Source organism: Spodoptera frugiperda, chromosome 10, assembly GCF_023101765.2.
Source record: "Spodoptera frugiperda isolate SF20-4 chromosome 10, AGI-APGP_CSIRO_Sfru_2.0, whole genome shotgun sequence".
Lineage (NCBI taxonomy): Eukaryota > Metazoa > Arthropoda > Insecta > Lepidoptera > Noctuidae > Spodoptera > Spodoptera frugiperda.
This window is the reverse complement of record NC_064221.1, coordinates 9,616,359-9,639,889: the sequence shown is the minus strand read 5'-3', so window position 1 is coordinate 9,639,889 and position 23,531 is coordinate 9,616,359. Positions and strand designations below refer to the sequence as shown.

At 35.4% G+C, this 23,531-nt stretch overlaps 1 protein-coding gene across 2 annotated transcripts in view; it reads right to left on the bottom strand.

Annotated features, from left to right (window-relative positions):
• Positions 1-23,531, bottom strand: part of LOC118277508 (serine protease inhibitor dipetalogastin) — an 80,393-nt gene continuing 56,862 nt past the window's right edge. The window contains exons 3-12 of one of the 2 annotated variants that reach the window (XM_050696113.1): positions 9,950-10,090; positions 9,310-9,457; positions 8,513-8,674; positions 7,960-8,103; positions 7,330-7,494; positions 5,755-5,919; positions 5,119-5,244; positions 4,209-4,385; positions 3,556-3,714; positions 1-1,247 (exon numbers count right to left, since the gene is read on the bottom strand). In XM_050696113.1, the coding sequence (XP_050552070.1) occupies positions 1,169-1,247; positions 3,556-3,714; positions 4,209-4,385; positions 5,119-5,244; positions 5,755-5,919; positions 7,330-7,494; positions 7,960-8,103; positions 8,513-8,674; positions 9,310-9,457; positions 9,950-10,090 (1,466 nt within the window). In that variant the 3' untranslated portion in view covers positions 1-1,168. The remainder of the gene's footprint in view (positions 1,248-3,555; positions 3,715-4,208; positions 4,386-5,118; positions 5,245-5,754; positions 5,920-7,329; positions 7,495-7,959; positions 8,104-8,512; positions 8,675-9,309; positions 9,458-9,949; positions 10,091-23,531) is intronic. The other variant, XM_050696114.1, reaches the window with a different exon arrangement.

The window sequence follows — 23,531 nt, the reverse complement described above, 5'->3', positions numbered from 1 at the left end:
TAATGTAAATCTTTTTATTGGTTTGTTATTATTATTTATTACAATTGGCAATACACGGTAGATTACGATTATAGAGTATAAAAAATGTTATTGAAAATGTAATTACATTATTAAATATTTGTAGATAAAAATGTTGAAAAATTCACGTACTTTTATTTAAATTGACTAAAAATTACAGATATTTTTGATCAATTAAATTATTATTATTTTATTCTAAAAATTAAATAATAAATACGTAAATCTATTTTTATTTGCATAATGATCTTAAATGAAAAATGAATGAATAATTGTGAATGGTCTTAAAATAACTGGTTCATTTGTTTTGCTTATGTAAATGAAAATCGTATGTCTACGTTACATTTGCTTATTTCTTTAAAAGATTAATGTATTCCGTTATGTATGATGTATGTTCCCTAATATTTGAGCAATCCATACAAATATGATTGCAATATGTCATGACACAGTTATTTTAAAATAGAATGCTTTAAAAATTAGGCGGCAAATGCACAAAACTGTCACCAATTTCTTTTTTTATTACAAAAAATCTTATTGTCATTAACATTTAAATAATAAGTCTTCTTCTAAATGCATCGATTCTTAGAAAAAACAATAAATACGTCGAGAAATTCACTAATTATTTACAAAACAAAATATTATCTTAGTATTACTACGCAAAGAAATAAATAATAGAATAAATAGACAGTCGAAAATTAAATCTAAAATCACTTAAATATATAACCTAAAAGAATAAGGTGTCTGCCATTATTTTCGTCTGTTCGAATTTTTTGTACTGATCCATTTAACAAAGAAATGCTCGAATCGCATAGTTTAATCGATTCTATCTCGATTATGAGCCGATTAAGAATTTCCACACTTAATTACGTAAAGCAGAAAGCCAAATACCGTTATGTACTATCAAAAAACCCAATGTGAAGAAGTGTTGCGATTGATTAGTGTGGAACCCTTACCGATTTTTAATCGATTAAACTATGAACATTAATTATGAAACTTAAATTTTATATATTGGAAGACGCAGATTGGTCGCTTACATTATTTTACAGTATATTTTTACTTATAAAAAGTTGGCACTAATAAGTGGGATTCCGATCCCGAGAATACGATTATGGAAAGAAAAGCGATTAATCGATATGACTGTTAATCGATTCGTTTATCGATATAGATAGTTTTTCGGTTCTTCCGCGATGGGTTCCGTGCATGTGCCCAGGTGCTTCAGTTGTACCAGACTCCTGAAACGAAAGAAATATGTCTTCAGTTAATAATAATGAATATTACAATTACAAAATCACCTAACATAAAGATTAAATTCTCTTAAACTAGCTTCTGTCAGCGTCGCCCGCGTTCCCGTGGGACAAAAAGTCAACTCATACCCTGTTTGTATAACATATTGCCATTTTTATAGAACTACAAAATATAACACGCATCTTTCCATATAAAAAAAAAAATAGCTTAGCAGAAACCATTTCCACCAGTGCTATACTATGTGTACCAAACGCATACACAGCAACGTAGCATAGCACATCTCTGACGGAAAAGCACCCTAATATGTATGTCTTTTGTTTATCATACCATCATAATCATCATGCATGGCTTCATGTATCCCTTTATTTATCATGTATCACTTCTCAGTATTGTACTTTCCACATAATTCTAACAATGTCGTCAATCCAACAGTCTTTTTTCCAAACCTAGACTATCATTCAGTACAAAGTAAAAATACACATGACACCCAGATCCCGAAACAACAATTTGTAGATCACACAAACAGTTGCTCCGTGCGGGAATCGAACCCGCTACACGTTGCATGGCAGCCAGTTACTCAGCCACCACACCAACCGTGCAGTCAAGTTGCGTTGTATTGTATTGAAATCAAATAACCAATATTTTATAACAAAAATGATACATATCAATAATGGTTACATACATATTTGCAATAGGATCATTCCATCATTAAAACCTATGTATATAAAGCTGTTATAAAAATAGCGTAAAGTTATGTCATCCCATAAAATAGAGGTCGAGGCTACAACTGAATGATTAGAAAAATTAACACAAGAATTAGTTTCCGAAGCTACTGTAAACATTGCCATTTTACTCCGGTTATCAAAGTATGAAAGGTAAACATTTACAATGTTTCACACGTTACGTCTGTTGAGTATTATCATACAATAAACAGTTGGAATAATTTACACGGATTTATTTAATTAAGTACTAGTTTCTGTGCGCGGTTTTACTCGCCTTCTTTAGAGGAGTTGAGAGTAGATTTACAGAAAAATAAATTGTGTACTATTTTTATTTGTTAGTCATAAGTAGTCAGCAAAAATTTAAGATTAAAAATTCAACCTTGATAATTGCAAAATCTACAGTACCTAATATTTTGTAATATTAAACTGATGATAATGTTTCTTTAAACGCGTTAATCTCAGGAATTACTGGATCTATATGAAACAATATTGTTGTATTGGATAGACCTTTTATTAAAGAAGGCTATAATAATAGAAACCGAGCAGTGCAGGAGAAACCACACGGGAGAAGGCAGAGCTTTATACAAATTTTCACTTCTCATTTTAGGAAAGTAAGCTGTTGGAAAGGCAAGAAGTATCCTATACAACTCTCCACCCTTTCAAATCATCTTTGCTTAAAAATCACGACAGTTTGTCGTTTGCCCTATATCTGTTTTAACAATATTTTATAATATTAGTATGTATACACATACACACGCCCACATAACAAAAGTATTATGAATGGGTTTTTTTATAACGTAAGAGCGCGTGAGATGTCCAAAAATAGATTTTGTTTATTCAAATGTCTTATACCCACTTGGTAATAAAAACTACGAGTGTTCTAATATTTGTATAACAATGAAAATGTTTATTTTTCTATTTGAACATGTAGCAGTGGCTGTAAATTATCTGTTGATACGGGGAAATATCCCAAAATAGTTTTTGTACAACTTATCTTTCAACTCAACTTATTTGACTGACATCAACGGCCCGTGATAATCCGTGCTATATAATTATTTTAAATGGAAAAGTTTGTTGGTTTGTTTGTTTGTCCTTTTTTCATGTCGCTATGGAACGAGTTTATGACATGATTTCTCGTGTGAAGTTAGTTGCTGGGGGCTGGAGAGTGACATAATCAATTTATCTTTTTGTCTCTTTCAGTTGTGAAAGTGGAGAGTTATCTTCACTTTCTTAAAATGGGGGTGGAGGTTTGTATAGAACGATCCGCAATTAATTTTTTTGTGGAAATCTGCCCAAGATTTGCTATAATCTCCACTTTTGGCAGCAGCTTAGAGGTCGAAAATTTGAAAGGTTTGAGTTTATCAGAGAATACTGCTGCCCACGGTCACTATTAAGTGTGTAATCTCTTACTTAGCTCAACTCTTGCGTCACTACATGTCTCTATATGCCATTCTTACAACCATTCATTTGATTTTTTTACTCATAATAATTACATAGTCGCATCACAACCCCTGCAAAAAAAAACACAGACTACAACAAAAGTACTAGGCTAGCATAAATTCAAGCAACTCACCTAGACCGGCAGTTCTCCATCTCGAGGAAGCATTTGTTGGAGTAAGTCTTGTCGTCAGTACCACAGACGGGGTCGTATTCAGGCGGACATACGCGCGCGCAGCCCGAGTACTGGAAGCGAGCCAGGCACCGCTTCAATGGTACCACGAACACGTGCTTGCTGGAATGTTAACTCTTTGTTAGTTATGGGTGCCTGGTACTTTTAATTTTGGAATAATACTGTTTTTTTTTTAATTTGCCTCACATTAAGATTTTCTCCTGTGTCATGGGTACGTTTACAAACATTGAAGTTCACGTACACATCACACCCAGACCCGAAACAACCATTTGTGGATCATACCAAGAGTTGCTCCGTGCGGGAATCGAACCCGCTACCCGGTTGCACGGTAGCCAGTTGTCCAGCCACCGCGTCAATCATGCAGTCAAATGATGATAAATAATGCGATTTTTTTTTATTATTATTTCGGCGACACCTGTCGCTTTATTTTTCGTGCAATACTATTCATGACTGTGAGTCCTTGTTGTGGCTTGAAACTAGTCAAATTACCGCGTCAATTATAGTAACATGATTAATTATCAAGACCAGTAAGATCATGACTTTACTCTGCAGACAAATTACAATAAAATTAATTATTTTTATCATCTCTAACTCACCCGCAGTTTTCCTTCTTCATCAAACACTCGTTCTTGTAGAATCGGTTGTCAGAGCCACAGATGAAGGCAGGAGTATCAGGGCACTCCTCATGACAGAGAGCAGTAGTACGGCAGTGGGAGGCAGCTACAGGTACCACGTGTTGTCCACACGTAGCTAGACGGAGCTCGCATTCAGACCTGGTGGGAGAAATGGCAATAGACGTTTAGGGATGATTATAAAAATATGCACTAAGTCGTGTGGTTTTTATCAACATCATTATCATTAGCCAGAAGTCATCCACTGTGGAACTAAGGCTTCCCCCTTAGTCCTCCGCGTAAAACGACAAGCCGCCACCTGCGTTCTGCAGTCGTGGTCTTATGATAGAAATATTGAAACTACAGCACACCAAAGTAACTAGTTTCTTTTTAATTGCGCCACATTAGGATTTTCTACTATGTTATGGGTGGGTTTACAAGCATACATGTTCACGGACTCCTGTTCTTATTCTGATGGTTTACGTAGATTTATGTTTACCTGATCAACAGGACATTATAATCCTTATCAGCTCATTTTATCACGGATTATCAATGTTCATATCATCATACTGTTCATCTTTCGTTCCTTTTATTTCCTCATCAACTACATAGACGAATTATAAACAGTTACTTAAGGTTTTTGAGAGAAGAACCTTATTTCCAATCACTTTACCCAATTACTACAACTACTCTTACTGACTTCAAACCAACCCGTTCCTTATCCTGCTTTACCCGGAGCCTCGGTAACCTGCTGTTACGTCTGCAGCTCCGGAGACCCTTAAGTGCTAATTCAAATTCTCTAAGTACGACTACTCTTTTACCTACAAGATTCTCTATGTCCCCAATCCTCTTTCACCCAGAAAGTCTTCTATTACTCTGAACATCTAATACTCACTTGTAAACGTTTCCATCGGAACCGCAGACTGGTTGCTCGACCACATTCTCGCAGGTGTCAGGACAATCTTCCTTAAACCGAGGCAGTAAGGTGCAGTTTCCAAAGTGAGCCAGTTGTACTCCTTTCCTGTAATTGTTAGAAGTATTTTTGAGATTTTAAAGAAGCATAGTTTTAAAATTCTCTTTAGATCTTTGACTACTGATAAAATTTCAATAAAGGTAAATCACTTATTAACAGTGGTCACCAATGATTAGCATTTGTAATATGGTAATGCTCGAGGATTGAATGTTTATAATGCTTCAATTGTTTGATCTCAAAATAGACTCAAAAATATCATCGCCAATTCAATCAACCTTTAAATCCCTAACCCCTTAAAGTCGACAACGCAATTGTAACGCTTCTGGTGTTTCGAGTGTCCATTAGCGGTGGCGATTGCTTACCATCAGGTGATTCATCTGCTCATTTACCGGCTTATACAAAAAAAAAAGTTTTTTCTCTTTAAAAAAATCACCTCATTTGGCAATTTGTACTATCAATCAATCTTACTTCATTAATTCCACTACATCATAACACAGACCGAACAAAAACGAATATCAACTGAATCCCTAAACCAAAACCACAAAAATCAGTACTCACAGGCAAGTAGCGACCTTCAAGAAGCAGGGGTTGGTGTAGACCTTCTGGTCGGTACCACAGACCGGGTCTATGTCGGCAGGGCACTTGACCTTCATGCACCGGTTCATCTTGCCACGACACTTCTCCATGTCCACCTTCTTCACTATCTTCCTGTTACTCACACTGCTGGTAAAGATAAGAGAAAATTAACTATTAATAATTAGATCAGTCACAGTTTTTTTTAAGGGGAGAAAATCATCCAATGTCTTCTTTAGCTTTGGGGGAGGTGAAAGGGAGTGTCAGACGTCGTACTGAATAAAAATCACCCGTTCCTATTCCTGTTTTTCGAGCCGGAGCCCCGGTATTCCCGCTGAATAGTCCGTAGCTTTAGATCAGACATCAGCCCTACTGGGCAGTCACAGTTTATTGCACATAAGATCTACTCACGTATGTCGTGGTGACCCTAAGATAAAAAACTCCTCAAGCATGAGGACGTAGTTTCGAAACCTATCAACGGCAAATACCAGTGTGACTTTTTCCGAGTTAGTTATATGTACTTTCTATGATTATTATCTAGACACTACTGAGGGTGAAGGAAAACATCGTGAGGAAACCTGGGCTTATAAGTTCTAATTATAAATGTAGAATCGCCAACCCGCATTGAGCGTGGTGATTAATGCTCAAACATCCGTGCAAGGAAAGGCCTTTGGTCAGCAGTACCCAGTAGCCACTTATATACTGTACTGCATTACATGCGTAGGTTACTATGTTTTTCAAGGCGAATGAATTATTCGCATCATACCTTTTGTCTAGAAATGTAAAGGCAAGGCAATATTGCACATTGTATAAAGAATGTTCTGACTAGCGATTCGTCCAATTTTTCTGCGTTCATTTAATTTAATTTATATTGTGTTACGAGAGCTGCAGTAGTTGGTTTATTCCAAAAATATAAAGTATTGTTTGTTAATTAGTTCACTTATTGAATGGCAATATGATTTTTACTAGATTTAGATTTCAGCCATGATCGTCCCACTGCAGGGCAAAGGTCTCCCTACCTTCCTTCCACTCCTCTCTGTTTAAAGCTTTTTGGATTATTACTAAGAAGTATTAAAATTACAATTTTATATTAAACTTGGTTTCTTTTCATTTCTAGATTCCCAGTGTTTCCCTGTTGCACAATACCACCATATTGGGATTACTATCAGTGAGTATACTTTCCAGCTTTTACCAAAATTCAGACATTTCCGAATGATACAGATAGACACCACGAAAAATGTATATATGCTACACCGTGACATATCATATACTTTTGGTCTTTTAGATTAATAACTTCAAGTTTTCCAGTACAAAGCGTGTATTCATTCTAAATTTTTAGCTTCCCCAGAAAATTGTGTATTCAAACACATAAAGAACTAACTATTTCATTTCATTTTATTTTATTTCATTTATTCATAATTCAACAACATTATAGACTTATAGTAGTAGTACCTATACAACTATATCCTACCCTTGTTAGAATTAATCCTTTATATCACATTAACAGTCTATGACGATCCATAACTAATCTTCTTCTATATTAGAGTGTTCAGCACTTACCCGCAGTTCAACATCTTCATTTCACATTCATTCCTGTACACCATTTCATCAGACCCACAGACCAGTTTCTCCTTCTGTCCCAAGCAGTCCTTGGGGCAGGATTCCCCTCCCGATGTCCTTTCCTGAGACACGCAGAACGCCATTGGCACTTCGAAGACATGTTTTCTGGAAATAGAAAGTAACAAAAATTAATAGAAGACGATTTTTAAAAATTGCCATAAATTTTAGGGATCTTTGATGGTTACTTAAACTATTCCTTAGTATCAATTTTTTTCTGAAAACAATCGCTAAGGACTGGGTTAAGTAACCATTAAATGACTCTGAGTGCGGCGGTAAAACTACTACTAAGAGTAGAAAAAAAAGTCAATGTCTTGTCTTAAACAGAATATTAGGCAGTGACAGTGTACTTATTACTAAAAATAATCTTCATTGTTATATCAATCGTCATCAGCAATTCTGGTTTGCTCGGAAAATAAAACTAGAGGGACTTTAATTTTGCCCTCATTTTAAGATAATCTGCATTAATAAAACCATTTTGCGCCATCACTTCATCTATCCACAACTCCAACGAAACAATATCTGATTCCAAATCAATTTTATTCATAAAAGTAGTCAATACTCAATACATACCCGCAGTTGCTAGCCTTCATTCTACAAGCGTTGGCGTACAGCTTGCCATCAGAACCACAAGTTGGTCTGGCGACGCGCCAGCAAGACTCCCGGCAGTGCCGAGTGGTCTGGCAATGTTTTTTGTTTGTTCGAACCACACCTTGCCTGGAAATTTTATGTAAATTCATTAGTTATGAGTATTATGATATAAAAAATTCTCATTTAGATGTTTTCAAAGAACCTTTCTTTAGGAAATATGGTTTTGGAAAAACAACGAATTAGTTTCAACTTCACAAAAAAAATTCGTAGGTATGCAAACACAAAAAAAAATATATTTGATTTAGTACTAGATCGATCAGAATATTAGGCTGCCTGTCCACCTTGATTACACAAAATCTTCCACTTCCCTTTAGTAGACAGATTTTGTTCAATCCTATTGGTTAATATTTCTCCGTTTCTCCGCTCCGTACCAATGGACAGGCAGCTAAACTGGTCCATTCTGTCAAATTTCTTTAAAACACTTACAACTTCATCATCCCGTGTTTAAGTAGTTAGTAGAAAATCTCCTACTTACCCACAAGTCAACAACTTCATTTGACAAGTACTTTTGTACACATTGCCATCAGAACCGCAAATTGGCCCGTCGAGGGGAGCCTGGGAACAATCGACGGGACAATTTTCTCTGTGAGCGCTGATGTTATTACAAGCACCCAAGTGGGAGAGCCCAATGCCGACTCTGTAAAAGAAATAGAAACAGAATTAAAAAGTGTAAGCACAATTATGCATGAAATTCCTGTAGTGCCTGCAATAGAGCAAAGAGAGAAGAGAGAGGGAAAGTTAACAGCTCTTCTAAAAGCAATACAAAATAGAATCAACCAGATAAGGGCAAAGGAATGTGACGACGACGAAGATGATGACGTCAATTGTCAATGTGATCCTTGGAAATAAACTTGTAACGTACTTCTAGTTATTGAGTAATTTGTTTTTTCTTTATTTTTATAATAGGTAAGAATCACATACTGCTACATTAACTAAGTTACTAAATATTGTATTATATTCAACAACAGAGGAGATGCTATTGTCTTACTGGCCTTTTAGTGGTAAGTAATTTGAAGGTTGGGGGATTTGGTAATGAGAAGGATTAGGTCTCGAGTAAAAAAGTCAAGGTCAAATCATTTATTCCAATTAATAGGTACGTTTGAAATGTCAACAAACAAATAAATAAATTATAGTCTGTCAGTCTGCCCGTTAGTGAAGCTAGGTGCTCGTTCCAAAGTGTAGCTTCGAATGGAGAAGAACGAGTAAGAAACTCCATTCGTTACTCTTAACTTCCCTTTTAAGCTTTGATACCTTTTTTTCTTTGAGCCTTACCTGCAGATCTCGACTTGCAGCATACACCTATTGAGGTAAGTCCTGCCATTGGTTCCGCACACAGGGTCCCTCTCAGACGTACACCGATGTTCACACTTAGATCCTTGAGCTCGGGAGCAAGAAGTCTGGTCTTGGGCTAGCCGTACTCCTGTAAATATTTAGAAGCATTTTTAGAATTTAGTTACTTATATGAAAGTTAAGTAACCTGTACCCTTAGTATGAGTTTGCTTTACGTCGAACGAAAACGAAACGAGAGCGCGTTCGGCTCTCTCATTGGTTGATTAATTCGCGTTGGCCAATCAGAGCACCTCCGTTTTCGTTTTCGTTCGACGTAAAGTAAACTCGTACTAAGGGTCCTGGTGGCCTCAAAAGGGATATTTATTTATTTAATCTAAGTAAAGATTCTATTTATTTTTTTCATGAACACGTCAAGTTTATTAATAACAAGATAAAAAAATAAACCTATTGGTACGCACTTGTATTGGTCATTAGTTCTCTAACTGCCGTATTCAAAGATATTTAATGATTACTTAAACTATTCCTTACTAACAAATTTGTATCGAAAACAATTTTGAAAGTTAAGTGACCATTAAGTGCTATGTGTCCAGCGGTAATTTGGCCAAGCTGTCAGACATTTTACCTTTTCCACAAGTCTTCTTCCTCATCTCACAAAGAGAAGGGTAGATGTATCCGTCAGTGGCGCAGACTGGTTCACTCTGCAGCGACGGACCGCAGATTCGGGGGCAGGTTGCGTCGCGGGCTCCCTCGCACCATGAGGCGGCTGTAACGAAGAAATGACGATCAGTAATTATGAAAAGTAAGTACAAAGTGATTTAGCGTTAATGTATATTTTCATGTGGAAACTGTTTTGGACTATATATTATTTAATTTGCATGTAATTTTCAAATAAAATAAAATAAATGCAAATAATTACAATATTAATTAGATATTAATACTCAAAAGCTACGCAATTTTAAGACGCTCTCAAGACTATAGTTCAGTCGGTACCAGTTCTTTATAAAACGAGAGAGATAGCACGATAATAATTATGTAAGTGCATAGACACAATCTTGTAGCCAGGATTATTCATCAACAACTTGCTTTAAAATACAAACTTGTTGAATCTGAAGTGCCGTATTATAAGTATCTGCCTGACCCAGTTCTTGAAAATGGAGATGTCACACTGTATTGGGATCGAACTATCATCACAGACAGGACAATTGTTGCTAACAAACCTGACATTGTGGTGATAGATCGACCAAGCCGTCGCACAATGATAATTGATATAACAATCCCACATGACGAGAATCTTGTGAAAGCTGAAAAAGATAAAGCCAGTAAATATCTTGATTTAGCTCATGAGGTTGTCGACATGTGGGATGTAGATTCAGCAATCATTGTGCCGATAGTCGTATCTGCCAATGGCCTTATAGCCAAAAGCCTCGACCAACACCTGAGTAGGCTAACGTTAGATGGTTGGATCAAGAGCCTGATGCAGAAGGCAGTACTTCTGGACACGGCGCGTATTGTCCGGAAATTCCTCTCTCTTGAGCCCTGACCACCGGTAGCTTGGATTTATCCCGTTACTGGTGGGCTACTGCTTTTTATATTTTTAAATGTTTTATTATTATTATTTTTTTCTTTTTAATTTAATATTTAAAAATGTAACAAACAAGTAAAAGAAATAAATGAATGATGTAAGTGCAATTTAAAATTGAGAAGCATTTCAATATTCGGACGTTGGCTATATATGTTTGAGAAAGAGTGAAAGATAGAGAAAGAGAGAGGGAGAGTATTAATCAATTATAATGAATCTAACAAAATAGTCTTACTTAGGACCTTACTGAATTACTAATATCGTTTATTATTTACAACGCAATCAATCTAGATTTTTTACCAAAAAAGCTTCCAAAATTAGTAGTATACGATACGAACAAAGGTTTAGTCTAGAGAACATTAAACTTCATAAACCAAAAATACCTCAACCTAGCAAATGAAACGAACGAAAATTCCAAATAGCAAACAATTCTAAAATTCAAAGACAAAACCCAGGATTCAATTCCTCACAGCGTTGCATTTGAAAACAAAATAAAATAAAGCCCCGATGAAATTCCCTAGATAGTGAGGACTAAACTGAATCTCAACAATACAACACTCAGATAAGGCGTCGGGAATATAAAATACGCGATTTCGTGTGGAGCCAGAAAAAGTAAGAGAAATATTGCATAAGGTGCAATATCCAGCTTAAATACACAAATGGTGAAAAGTGGGTGTACATTGTATAGTGGCATTACGTGCCATAATGTGCACCTTTGCCTACTTCGGGGATAAATAAGGTATGATGTTGCGTTGCATGCAATATGCAGCTTCATTCTTTATTAAGGAAAATCATCCAATTACTTCTCCCGCCTTGGACGAGACGACAGGGAGTATCACTCTTACTGATTAAAAACAACCCCGTTCTTACTCCTGCTTTTCCCGGGAGCCCCGGTAGCAGCAGGAGTAGCTAGGCAGTCCGCAGCTCCAGGTCAGCATCAGCCCTGCTGGGTCTCATCTGTGGTGGTCTGATGGCTCTTGGACGTACAGGTCTGGTTCTGGTCGAGCGGCACCTTTGCCCGCCGTCCGCAGAGCCGACCGACCACCCCTAAATCATCTTTTAATTGAGTTACATAAGAACTAATTTTATTAAGCACAAACTGGAGAATGTTTTATCGAAAATAGGTACTAATAACATTAGTATTGGTACCATAAAATGTTTTTCAGTATCAGTCATTTTTGTTAATTATCCTACTCATACTAAAACTGAGTTTCAGTTATATACATACTAAATAATATATACATACTAAGATAGTTTGACTACGCTTTCATCGCAAACTGAAAGTACCTACTTTGACTATGTTTTATGCAAAACCATCACCCCCAAACGCATTCCATTGGAAAACAACAAAATTACTTAAAAGCAAAAACAAAAAGCCATACATTTAAAAACCGCATTCGACACACACATCTATCTTCACATATCCTTCTAAACTAGGTCACACAATACTTCACACAAGCCGAAACATGTGAGACTGTTCCCATTATTTTCCGAACCCGCTCGCTTACTGTCCATACACATAGCTAGAGAAACGCCGCGGGCTCGCCCGTTACCAGGGAAGTCCATTAGCACAAACCACGGACCGACACCCCGTACTTATCTTACTAGATAAACCTTGTTGCATAAAAAAGTACGGGTTGAATTTTTTAAACTGATTTTCTGTATTTGTGAGTGATTTCCTTTGTGTGTATTTATTTTCTTTAGTTTTGGAGACATATTTGAAAATGCCATGTTATAAATATGTACATACATAATAACTTTTTACCAGATGTGAATTCTGTCAGTAAGCCAGACTTCCTTCTGTACCTAAAGGGTTATGAGCTCTTGTCATAGCTTAAAACTCGTTGACCACTTGTGAAAATTTTAATTTTGTACGTTGTACGATATTTATTGGACAGAAATAGTTTTAAACAAAGTTTATATAGAGACTAAGAATGAAATATACATACCTACATACCCTCACGCTTGTCTCCTATGGGGGTAAGCAAGGGCTTTTTTTTAAGGCTGGAAAATCTTCCAATGGCTTCTCCCACCTTGGGCTACTACGACGACTAAAAACCATTCCGTTCCTACTCCCGCAAGCAAAGATCGTCATTAACTATAATTCTTACATACGTCTTTCGCTTCATCAACAGTCATCAGTCGTTTCATAAAATATAATATGCAATAATAAATAATGCTTAAATATGGATGATTAGAAGTAATTGACAGACATGGTAATTTTCTTTAGTAGAAAATCTATATATAAATAGGAAAATAGTAAAACTAATTCAATTTGTAAGATGAAATGGCAGTATTCAACTTAGATTAAACTAAGACGTATTATATTAAGAGCATGTCTTGACGGAATATGATATTACTGTGGAAATTTCTACATCAAATTACAGCTTTATGACGTGAGTAATAAAATTCAAACTAGATTTTATTGATCGGTGATTTCTTACGGATTTTCAAAGTGATTTTGATCAAGATTTAACGATTTAGTGAAAAGTGGGTTTATTAAGGTTTTTATGTGTTGTTATTCATTCATTATATTTGCCATAAGAAAGAAAGAAGTCCCTTACTCAACAAAAGACCTCCTCGATCTTCCACTTATTGTTATAAGTAGTTCACGTCACACTAGTAATGTCTTTGTGTTTGTCCGTCAATAACGTTAAACGTACTGTACAGATTTTAATGAAATTTAGTATACAAACAGGGTATGAGCTGACTTAAGTGTTAGGATTTTTTTCCCACTAGAACACGAACGAAATCACTGACAGAAGCTACTAAACTAAAATATATCACAATACACATTTTCATCCTAAAATTCTAACCTCTCCCACTTTAAATCACAAGACACATTCCCTACCTATTAGCACGAGGTATGAGGCCCGTCCTTGAGGACACGAATTGGGCCACATCCCTATTGACAAGCGTGCAACGTGTGCAGCTGCAATCCGAAGGGTACAATCTGGGTCAAGTTCTTACTATTGAACTAGCGTGTTCTAGAAACATGTACTAGTTGTATTAGATCATGATTTATATCAAGTATTGGTTTAGTTGTAAGTTGGACTTAAAATTATTCGTGGAACTATTCTCATAAAAATGTACTACAACGTCAATCCTTTTAATTTGGATAGAAAAGAATGTTTTGTATGTTATAAGCCGCTAAATGACCAGATCACCTGATGGTAAGCAATGGCCACCGACCATTGACAGCCGCATTACTTTAATGTTGCAGCTGTCCATGGGCGAAAATCACCGTCGTCGCCCATGGACACCCGAAACACCAGAGGCGTTACAAGTGCGTTGCTAGCCTTTTGGGGGTTAGGAATTTAAGGGTTGTTGCGGAATTGAAGCGCAAATCTACGTGAGACACAATGTGTTTTCTATTGTGTCTCATATACCGACAGACGAGACGTTAATTAATATTTTACAAACCTATTGAAGTGTTAAGTACCAATAAGTTTTCAAACTTCGCATTGTGCACTTCGAAAGTGCAATTACATGACAATAAAATCCGAATGTATTCCGTCGATGACTACACTAATTGCATCGCAAATCTGCAAATGTTGTAAAAAACTAATTTTTCCTTTTTTCACCTTTAACGGCGGCGTCTCTTACTATACGTTTTACTTATAAAATACAATTTGCAATAACTATTATTATGGCTTGAAGCCAACACGTGTAATTTGCAGGAATAAAAATGCATAATTGCATTGATCTTATGGGTGGTTCGAGTTTTTATAGCGGTCATTGCACACACGGTTACACTTCAAGCTATACAAAACCAGTATAACTTGACCTTCGAATGTGCGAAAAAATCGTAAATAGCGGGACCATGATAAACTGGTTATGTATAGCTCAAACATTCGTTCATTTACATTTCATTTAAATGTTTCGTACGAAAATATCTCTCCAGGCTGACGGTTTCGTGTATTTATAATAACTACAAGTAATTTAAAACTGCATCATTGATTGAATGGATGTTCTTAACAACAAAGGATTACCTATTGGATAAAACTATGTTTTCATATTCTATTAACAACTCCTTTTTTATGGTAAGAGTAACCTTCTAAAGATAAAATTAAGGGATTCATTCTACCAAGCCAAAACTACTAGTCAATTTTAAACCAAAATCTTTGAATGAATGTCAATTTTAAACAATAAATGTATGGAGTTTCTGTCAGATATCAAGATCAATCATTATGAATGATTTCTTAAAACTAACCCGCTGACTATTATAAGGACCAGCAGCTCCTACAAGCAACTAATCCTATAAACTGACCAACTCTATAATACCCATCAAGCAACGCCTGTTAAGCCACATCCCTAAAAAACCCGAATAACAACTACCTCTAACGATTTCAGCTTTATAGCTTTGTATGGCGATAAATCTCCACCCAACGAATTGACACTAATTACAAAATATTACCCTTAAAGACCGGACAAAGGTGCATTTACACACCCACACTTCAACCATGTTTTAAGTCCCATTATAATAGGAGATCTATTGTGAAACACTAGGCATTATTTCCATCGTTCGTTAAAACTGAGAATTTTAGAACCGAAGGACCAGTTTACACTGCAACCTCTAACTAAGAACTAAGAGTGAATATTGTAACTAGTCCTTTCATGTACAAAAGGACCATTAGTCGAGTAGTAGACTGTTTCATGTTTTTGATATTGATGATAAAAGTATCGATTTGATTTGACCGACCTTATAATCGGTAGGAATAAATATTTTGCAGATTTTTTTACATTGATATTATTAGAAATAGCTTAAAATGCGCCTAATAGTAAGCGGTTATAGTAACACTAAAAAACGCTAAACTGTGGCATCACATTCGTACTGATAACAAGATACACAAAACACACCAAAAATCATTCAATCACAACCAAAATAAACGCTGTCAAACAAACAGACACGAATTGGGTCATTCCGGTGATTCCAGATAAAATATGACCACTTCACTCCACTTCCATATTGGATCTATAAAGAACAAGGCACTTATCCCCGAATCTGTCAAAGCCATAAGTCAATAAATCGCACAGATTTAATCGAAATGCTTGATAAATTGGTCTGATTTAATCAGAATCGTTGATAAATCAGATCTCCTTTTCCAGTTGGAAGGAATTTCTGTAATTGTCAGCTCGATCGATTTGATTCTGTCTTCTGCCTGATTTGATTCGAATATTCATTGGCTATTAGAGACAGTTGTAAGGCTTTATTTTGTTCAACTACTTTTTCATGCAAAGTAATTGGCTCGAACAGTTTCGAAAAACCATTTAAAAAAAATTGAAACGTGTTTTGTAGTCTCAAATATTAATTGGTCCTTTGATACGAAAGGTAGTGTTACTGACGTGCTTAATAAAACAATACTGACATCATTTGTTTGTACGCAACTTTGCGGCAATAAAAGCCACAGGCTCTTTATTTTTGTTAACGAAATAGACATGTCAGAAGCAGCTGGATAGAAGTAAATAAGAGATAAATAAATATTTTAATAAATAATCATTATTAAGTTTTAAAATGCGTTTTTTTTTAATTTTCACCTACTACAATTTAAGGAAACACAACTTTCTGTGAAGAAAGTATGCAATAATTATTTTTAATAAACTGCAATCTTCCGTAGAATTGAATTGATAAATCCATTACAACATATCTAATTTACGCTTTATCACTACATAGTATAAACCAAAGTCGCATTTTATGTCCCTATTTCCCTTTGTATTATCTTTAAAACTAGACAACGGATTTTGATGAGGTTTTTTAATAGAGTGACTCAAGAGGAACGTTTATATGTTATAATACATGGATAATATATCACCATTGCACCCATGCGAAGCTGGGGCGGGTCGCTAGTATATGTATAACTAACTATCAGATGGCAATAAAACAGGATTTACTGATCCAGTGGCTAACTTGGTATAACTAACCTGTTTAATAAAATCTAGTCCTAAGCAGGAAGATTCATCAGTGTAATACTATTTTTAGTTCTAGTTTTTATAGTCATTTCTTGCTAGGCGATGTTGAATCATAAGTGGTTTTAGAAAAATGGTCAGGATATATTTATTATGTATACGGTAACATGGTTCATTGGTCATATCGACTTTATGTTGATTAAGTTATTTATATTTCATAACAGATTATTACTTTAATATTTACAGCAGTGTTTTTGTAACACCTATTTTTCACCAGTTATGTTATTAATCACAGACAGGGTTCACATTGTGCCATAGTTAAGTTTACCACCTAAGCCTTACATGTGGAAAGCAATAAAGAATTGAGTATTAAGTAATCTCATGTGATAGATAATAATGTTTGTATTCTCATATATCGAACCAAAAACCCCAATAATAGTCAGTATATCTCAAAAATATTACCAGAAACCACTTACTCAGCATTTGCACCTGTGAACACTCAACTATCGAAAGAAGGAAAGTCAAAACAAATACTTAAAATCAAATCCAGCTAAATAAAACTATCAAACAAACTTTTTTGCAATCATCGTATCACACAACACAAGTTATACAAAACCAGTATATAAAGGTCTCGCTTTATATGATCATTCCGTACGTTCAACGGTCAGGTTACACTGGATTTGCATAGCTTGATGTGCTACACATCACACAAGTTATACAAAACCAATTTATCATGATCTCGCTTTGTATGGTTACTGCGTACATTCAACGGTCAGTTTATACTGGTTTTGCACTCATGTCACAAGTTAAGTGCGTTGACATACTACACGATTTCTAACACTCTCCCGCGTTGGAAAGTGAGTGTTGGAGGTTGAATACAAATTTTTCTTAGACCTCTAACTGTGGGAACTAGTGTCCTTTAAGATTTCTTTATGCTATAGGCCTTTTGAGATAAGTAGGTCTTGTTATGGTTCTGCATGGTAATCTGTTTCAACTCAAGTAGCATAGCATAATTAAGACTGATCCGGAGCTGCGGACTACCTAGCGGGTTTACCGAAGCTCTGGCTCGAAAAGCAGGAGTAGGAACGGGGTTTTTAGTCAGTAAGAGTCTCACTCCCTCTCGGATCACTCAAGGCAGGAGGAGAAAAAAAGAGTTTAAAAAAATATTATTAAGACTATCGTTTTCGCTTTTAACAAATTGAGTATTTCATTTAAATTAATCGAAAGCGATGCGTGTATCTGATAGCCGCTGGATGCAAGTCACTTCCAACCGGCCTATCTGGAGGTCATTAGGGGAGACCTATGTTCTGCAATGGACATCAAATAACTATGTGTTAAGTAGTATTGAAATTATCATTAACAAACTTTAACGTATTTACTAGACATTTTTATTCAAAGATACACGTGAAGTTTTGAACCACAAATTCTATGTCATTTTTGTGTGGAATGTGTGGATTATCCACCCAATGGGAAAGATTACTTATAAAATAGTCATACGTCTTATAAAATATGACATCATATAAACAGTTTCGAGGTAAAAATTACATGGAAACAATGATATTAAAGCTTAATTTACTCTCATAATAATGATATCAACAACACTCTTTCTAAAACCTATCCTAAGTCATTAATCAACACAAAAAAGCAACACTATCAAACTAATCCTTAAAACAGACACCTTACAAACAAAACCACTTTTATTGTTTCGAACACGGACCAAAACATAAAAGTTATAGTACAGTTAAAACTGTTACCAGTATAACTAGAACTTTAGGACCAAATCTGGTCCTTTGAGTCGGGGGTTCAATGTATAATAGATTTTTGTACTAAGTACACGTTTGGCTGGTGTAAGTTGAGCTGTGAGTGCAAAATGTGGTGTTCCCAGACAGGTTGCTATCACTGTTGGTGCGGACAACCCGTTTAAACTATATCACTAGTAGATACAGGATAAATGTACTGAATAATGAGTGTGTCGCTTAGAATGCTTTGGTGCAGGGCTGTGTTTGAATCTATTGGGATTTCTAGTAGGTTTAGTGAAATTGATTTAGATGGTTCATTTTTATTTAGTACGAGTAAAATATATTCATTATTTTCCTTTATTGTTTTGTTATAAGTATACTTAGGTAGTTTAGCAATCGGTGATGAGTTAAGAGTTTCGTGAGGAAATTTTTTGAGTAAAAATTGACGTAGTGTTCTAATTGACATTATCATCGTCCATTGCTTGACTATGGGTCTCCTATGCAGCAGGGAGTTTACCATACTCTTGTTAGGAGAGTTAAAGAATTATCCACGCAGGACAACGAAATTGGATACACTAATTATGAATTTGATTATTTTATGACAAACTGATATTTTACGAACACTACTTCTAAATTTGTTTCTGGAATTCAGCTTAAGTTCCAACAAGATCGTTTACGAGAAAATAGAAAATAATTGCCGAAATCACAATGATTGCCAACCCTACACTATCGTCATGCAACGCGCGAGCCGTGGGCGACTACATGCGCCGCAACCTTCGCTTAAATTCAAATCTGAGCGCGCTTTAAATGTGATGCACGCGTTAGGTGAAAGACCTCTTATTGTCCGCGAAAATGGTAATTTACTCTATTCAGTAATATCTTGAGTACTATGCGATCCTGGTACAACGGGACTTAGTCAGTTGTGACATAATAGCCTGCTTATTTATGAGATCCTTGTCTTAATAACTGCTACTAAAATTTACTGGGAGTCAATTGTACTAGGCGCTCAGGAGATGTGAAGACGTATTGCTTATTCATAAGTTCCTACTCTGGAGTGTATGCGGCCATTGTACTTCTATGCGTTGGTTTATGTTCCATTCTTAAGCATGATAATGCAATCCGTTATCTATTCAGGTTTTGTTTGGCCTAAGAGACAGATCATTTTAAAGTAATTTTTAAATGCCTATTAAGGTATAAGTTAGCATTTTCAGTTCTCCGACGATTATATCTTCAGATTTGACTAATTGGTTTATGTTCCTAAGACACCTCAGCGCAGTTTGTTCAGTTTACCTTATCTTAGAGATTTTCCTGATATCCCATATTGATCCTTATCTACTTCATCTATGAATTGTAATAATCAAAGATCTGAAGAGACATGTATAGATTTATCAGAAGTATTAAGATATGAGATTGATTTAATCATTACAATGTACAAGCCTTTCTAAACACAAAAAACAATGAAATTCCAACAAATACCATATTTACAAATGGAAACACCGAGTAAACGGCGCGTCCTATCACTTTATCGCTTGTCGCACATTTGTTACTTGTAAAGCAAACGGTGTTTACCATTACTGAGCACTGGTTGACTGTTCGAGACATTGTGTGGGACAATAATCGTAAAGTTGAGAATATCTTAACAAGTATGCTGCCCTGGTACCTACAACGGGACTGTTTCTGATATTACGCATAGCTAAGTTTAGTGGGTAAGCTGTTTATTGCATTACTGGGTGCCATTGTGACATTAATAGCAAAGCTTAAGGCATGGTCCATAGGTTTAATTTATAGGTCAGTCAATGCAATAACTTTTGTGATTTCAATGGGTTTTATTACTATGATGTGCATCTCTTTATTAATATTATGCAATGTCGATGTATTCCATAATATTATGTTACACGAAGTCCTATTAATTTCTATACACACTACAATTTTCAGCCAAAACCAGCATATTTTGATCCATTTCCTCTAAAGAATTTCACGATTAACATACTAATAGAATTTGAAAACTTTCTTCTCCGCCAAATATTGAATGCACACATAAAATAAAAGAACTAAAGAAAATTCTCCTTCATTTGCATCCACGTGCTAAAACAAAACACTACTGGCCGCACCTTTGTTTATGAGTCCATATTTTTAAGTAGAAAAGCAGACACCGGCATTATAAAAGTACTCCAATCTGTTTCCCTTCAAAAGATTTTCGCCCATAATACAGAAGAAATAAGGTTAAAAATCCATTTGATTTACAAGAAGGTTGTGCCGGTACTTGGATGCACTTTCTTCGCACATGGAAAAATATTTGATGAAACTATTTTCGTATTTATATTGTCGGATGGTGCGATGTATAGAAATAGGAGTTCAAGTGTTTTAACAACACTTATGATGTTAAAAGTGAAGGTGTGTGTACTATGTCTGGTAGATAGACGGTTTTACTCGCTTGTGGCTTTTTTGTTTTAGTTTGTTGGCAAACCACTTGTAACTATAAGTATAAGTTTAGTTAAGTACCAGAAGTTTTTAAACTAAGTTAAAATAGTTTGGTTAGCTGATTTTACTTATTGCATATAAGCTCGCCATTTTCCGGAGCTGCGGACTACCTAGCGGGTTTACCGGGGCTCCGACTTGAAAAGCAGGAGTAGGAACGGGGTGGTTTTTAGTCAGTAAGAGTCTGACACTCCCTCTCGCTTCGCCTAGAGAAGTCATTGAATGATTTTCCCCCATTAAAAATAAGTTCGCCAACTTTATGGGTTACTCAAACCGATACGTTTAGAACAACGTTCATAAACCAAATTATTATTCTATTTAATTTAGGGGATCATGGTGGATAGGACCAAAGGACCAACTTGACCATAATAAAATTAGTACACTGGTCCTTTGAGCCGAAATTCTGAAACGAACAGAATATTAATACGTTCTCACATAAATGCCTTGATATTGAATTTCGAAGATAAATTCGATTATATGCATGTATGCAAGTTTGTTCTGTATTTACTTAGCATATTGATGAAGTTTACATGAAAATTATACTAGAGAACTTTACTATGTCTTATAGTTTAATATTTGCGCGAGATTCCAGGTTATATTCATGCTTAAACAAAATAATAAATTCGAGTTTTCTATAACGAAATTCTCTGTTAATCGAAATTGTACTGAGTATAATAATTACTTATGGCAATATTTTTTCGAAGTCTTTTACTTATTCTATAGATCCTGGCTACTAAGTTACAGTGTAGTTGCAGGCAGGCTTCTTCCATTAAAAAATAGATATGTTCTTGTACCTTTAAAAATCGGCATATGTAATTTCAATTCAAGCTATTTCAGAATTCGACCCTTTTACTCATTATCCATCTAATGAGTAAATATGACCTAATTTACTCTTCTAATCATTAAGAAAAATAAAAGCGTAAACCCATTGATAGTTTTCGAATGCGACACACGACAGAGACGAGAAGATCGAAAGTCTATTACCATTGCATAGCACCATGAATAATGTACTCGAACATATGTTTGTACTGAGTTTTCAAGTACTGCGTGGGTAGGTCCGCGTAAATCAAACCTTTCACTTTTCTTTTTTAAAGTTTAACTATTCTCTTCTCTTGGAACTTTATTCCAGCCTCAAATCTTACTACCTACGAGCTTATGCGTTCCTGGTACTTATTTATACAAAATTGACCTACATCAATATTACGTGTGTTTGTCACTTAAAATATGTATGTGGGAGGATTGTATTTATTGGTTTTTTATAGTAAACGAGCCTTTAAATCACCTGATGGTAAGCAATCAGCGCAACCCATGGATACCCGCGACACCAAAGGAGTTAGAATATTATATATATTATAATATTATAATATATCCCTATAATATTAGGTAAGCATATAAAGTCGAAAATTGAATAATATTTATATTATAACAAACTTCTATTCTTACTAGGAACACATAACGCTTTAGCAGTTTTAGGAAGCTAGCTCACCATACAATATGTGCGTAACTTCAATACTCTTGGAACTTTATCCCAGCCTCAAATCTTACTACCTGCGAGCTTATGCGTTCCTGGTACTTATTTATACAAAATTGACTTTACTGAGAAAACGTTTTGTGAATCTGGAGCGTACGGTACATCCAGTCTGTTCCTCTCTTTCATATATGATGCTATCCTTGTTTGGCATCAAACTGGGAATGTATTCGGTTTCATCAGCTGATATCTTGTTTCGTCGAATGGTTAGTAATTGCATCTGTCGATTGAGATGTGAGTTTGATTTCTGGACAAAAACAGCTTGTTGTCCGGAATTATACAATAGCTTACATCTGGTTTTCTTTGTATGAAATCCACCTTATGTTTATTTATTTATTAACCATTTATGTACACACATACAACATAAAGCTTAACACATATACAATTGAGGTACATTTTACTTTTATTCTCGGGGAATAAATGGCATTAAGTCATGTTTTTGCATAAGCTTTCATTACCTTGTGCAGTGAATACATAAACCAATTCATTTGTAAGTTTATCAGGAAAGTGAGTGACACACGTAATGAATTATCGTCCTTGTGTGCACATTTGGTAAAATACCATCTGAGTCATCATTAACTGAGGGCTTAGTACGAGTTTATTTTGCGTTTAACGACATCGAAACGAGAGCGCGTTCGGCCCTTTTATTGGTTGGTTCATTCGAGCCGGCCAATGAGAGCGCCGAACATTAAGTAATTGTTATAGAACCAATGTTCTTGACCAATGACTTTCTGTCAAAAGATCGATCCAAAGATTTTGCATTAAGATCGGTTATTGAGACTGTCAGTAAATATTTTGACCTTTTTAAGTACTTATACTTACTTATACGAATCTTTTACAAAACCTGGCTTGCAGCCTAATGTGACAAGGATCTTGTAGGTACGACCATTAATGTTGGCGCTGCGCCTACAACGTAATATTTAAAGGAATTTATTTATTTTAATCTCTTGAATTTGAGGACTTGCGTTGAATT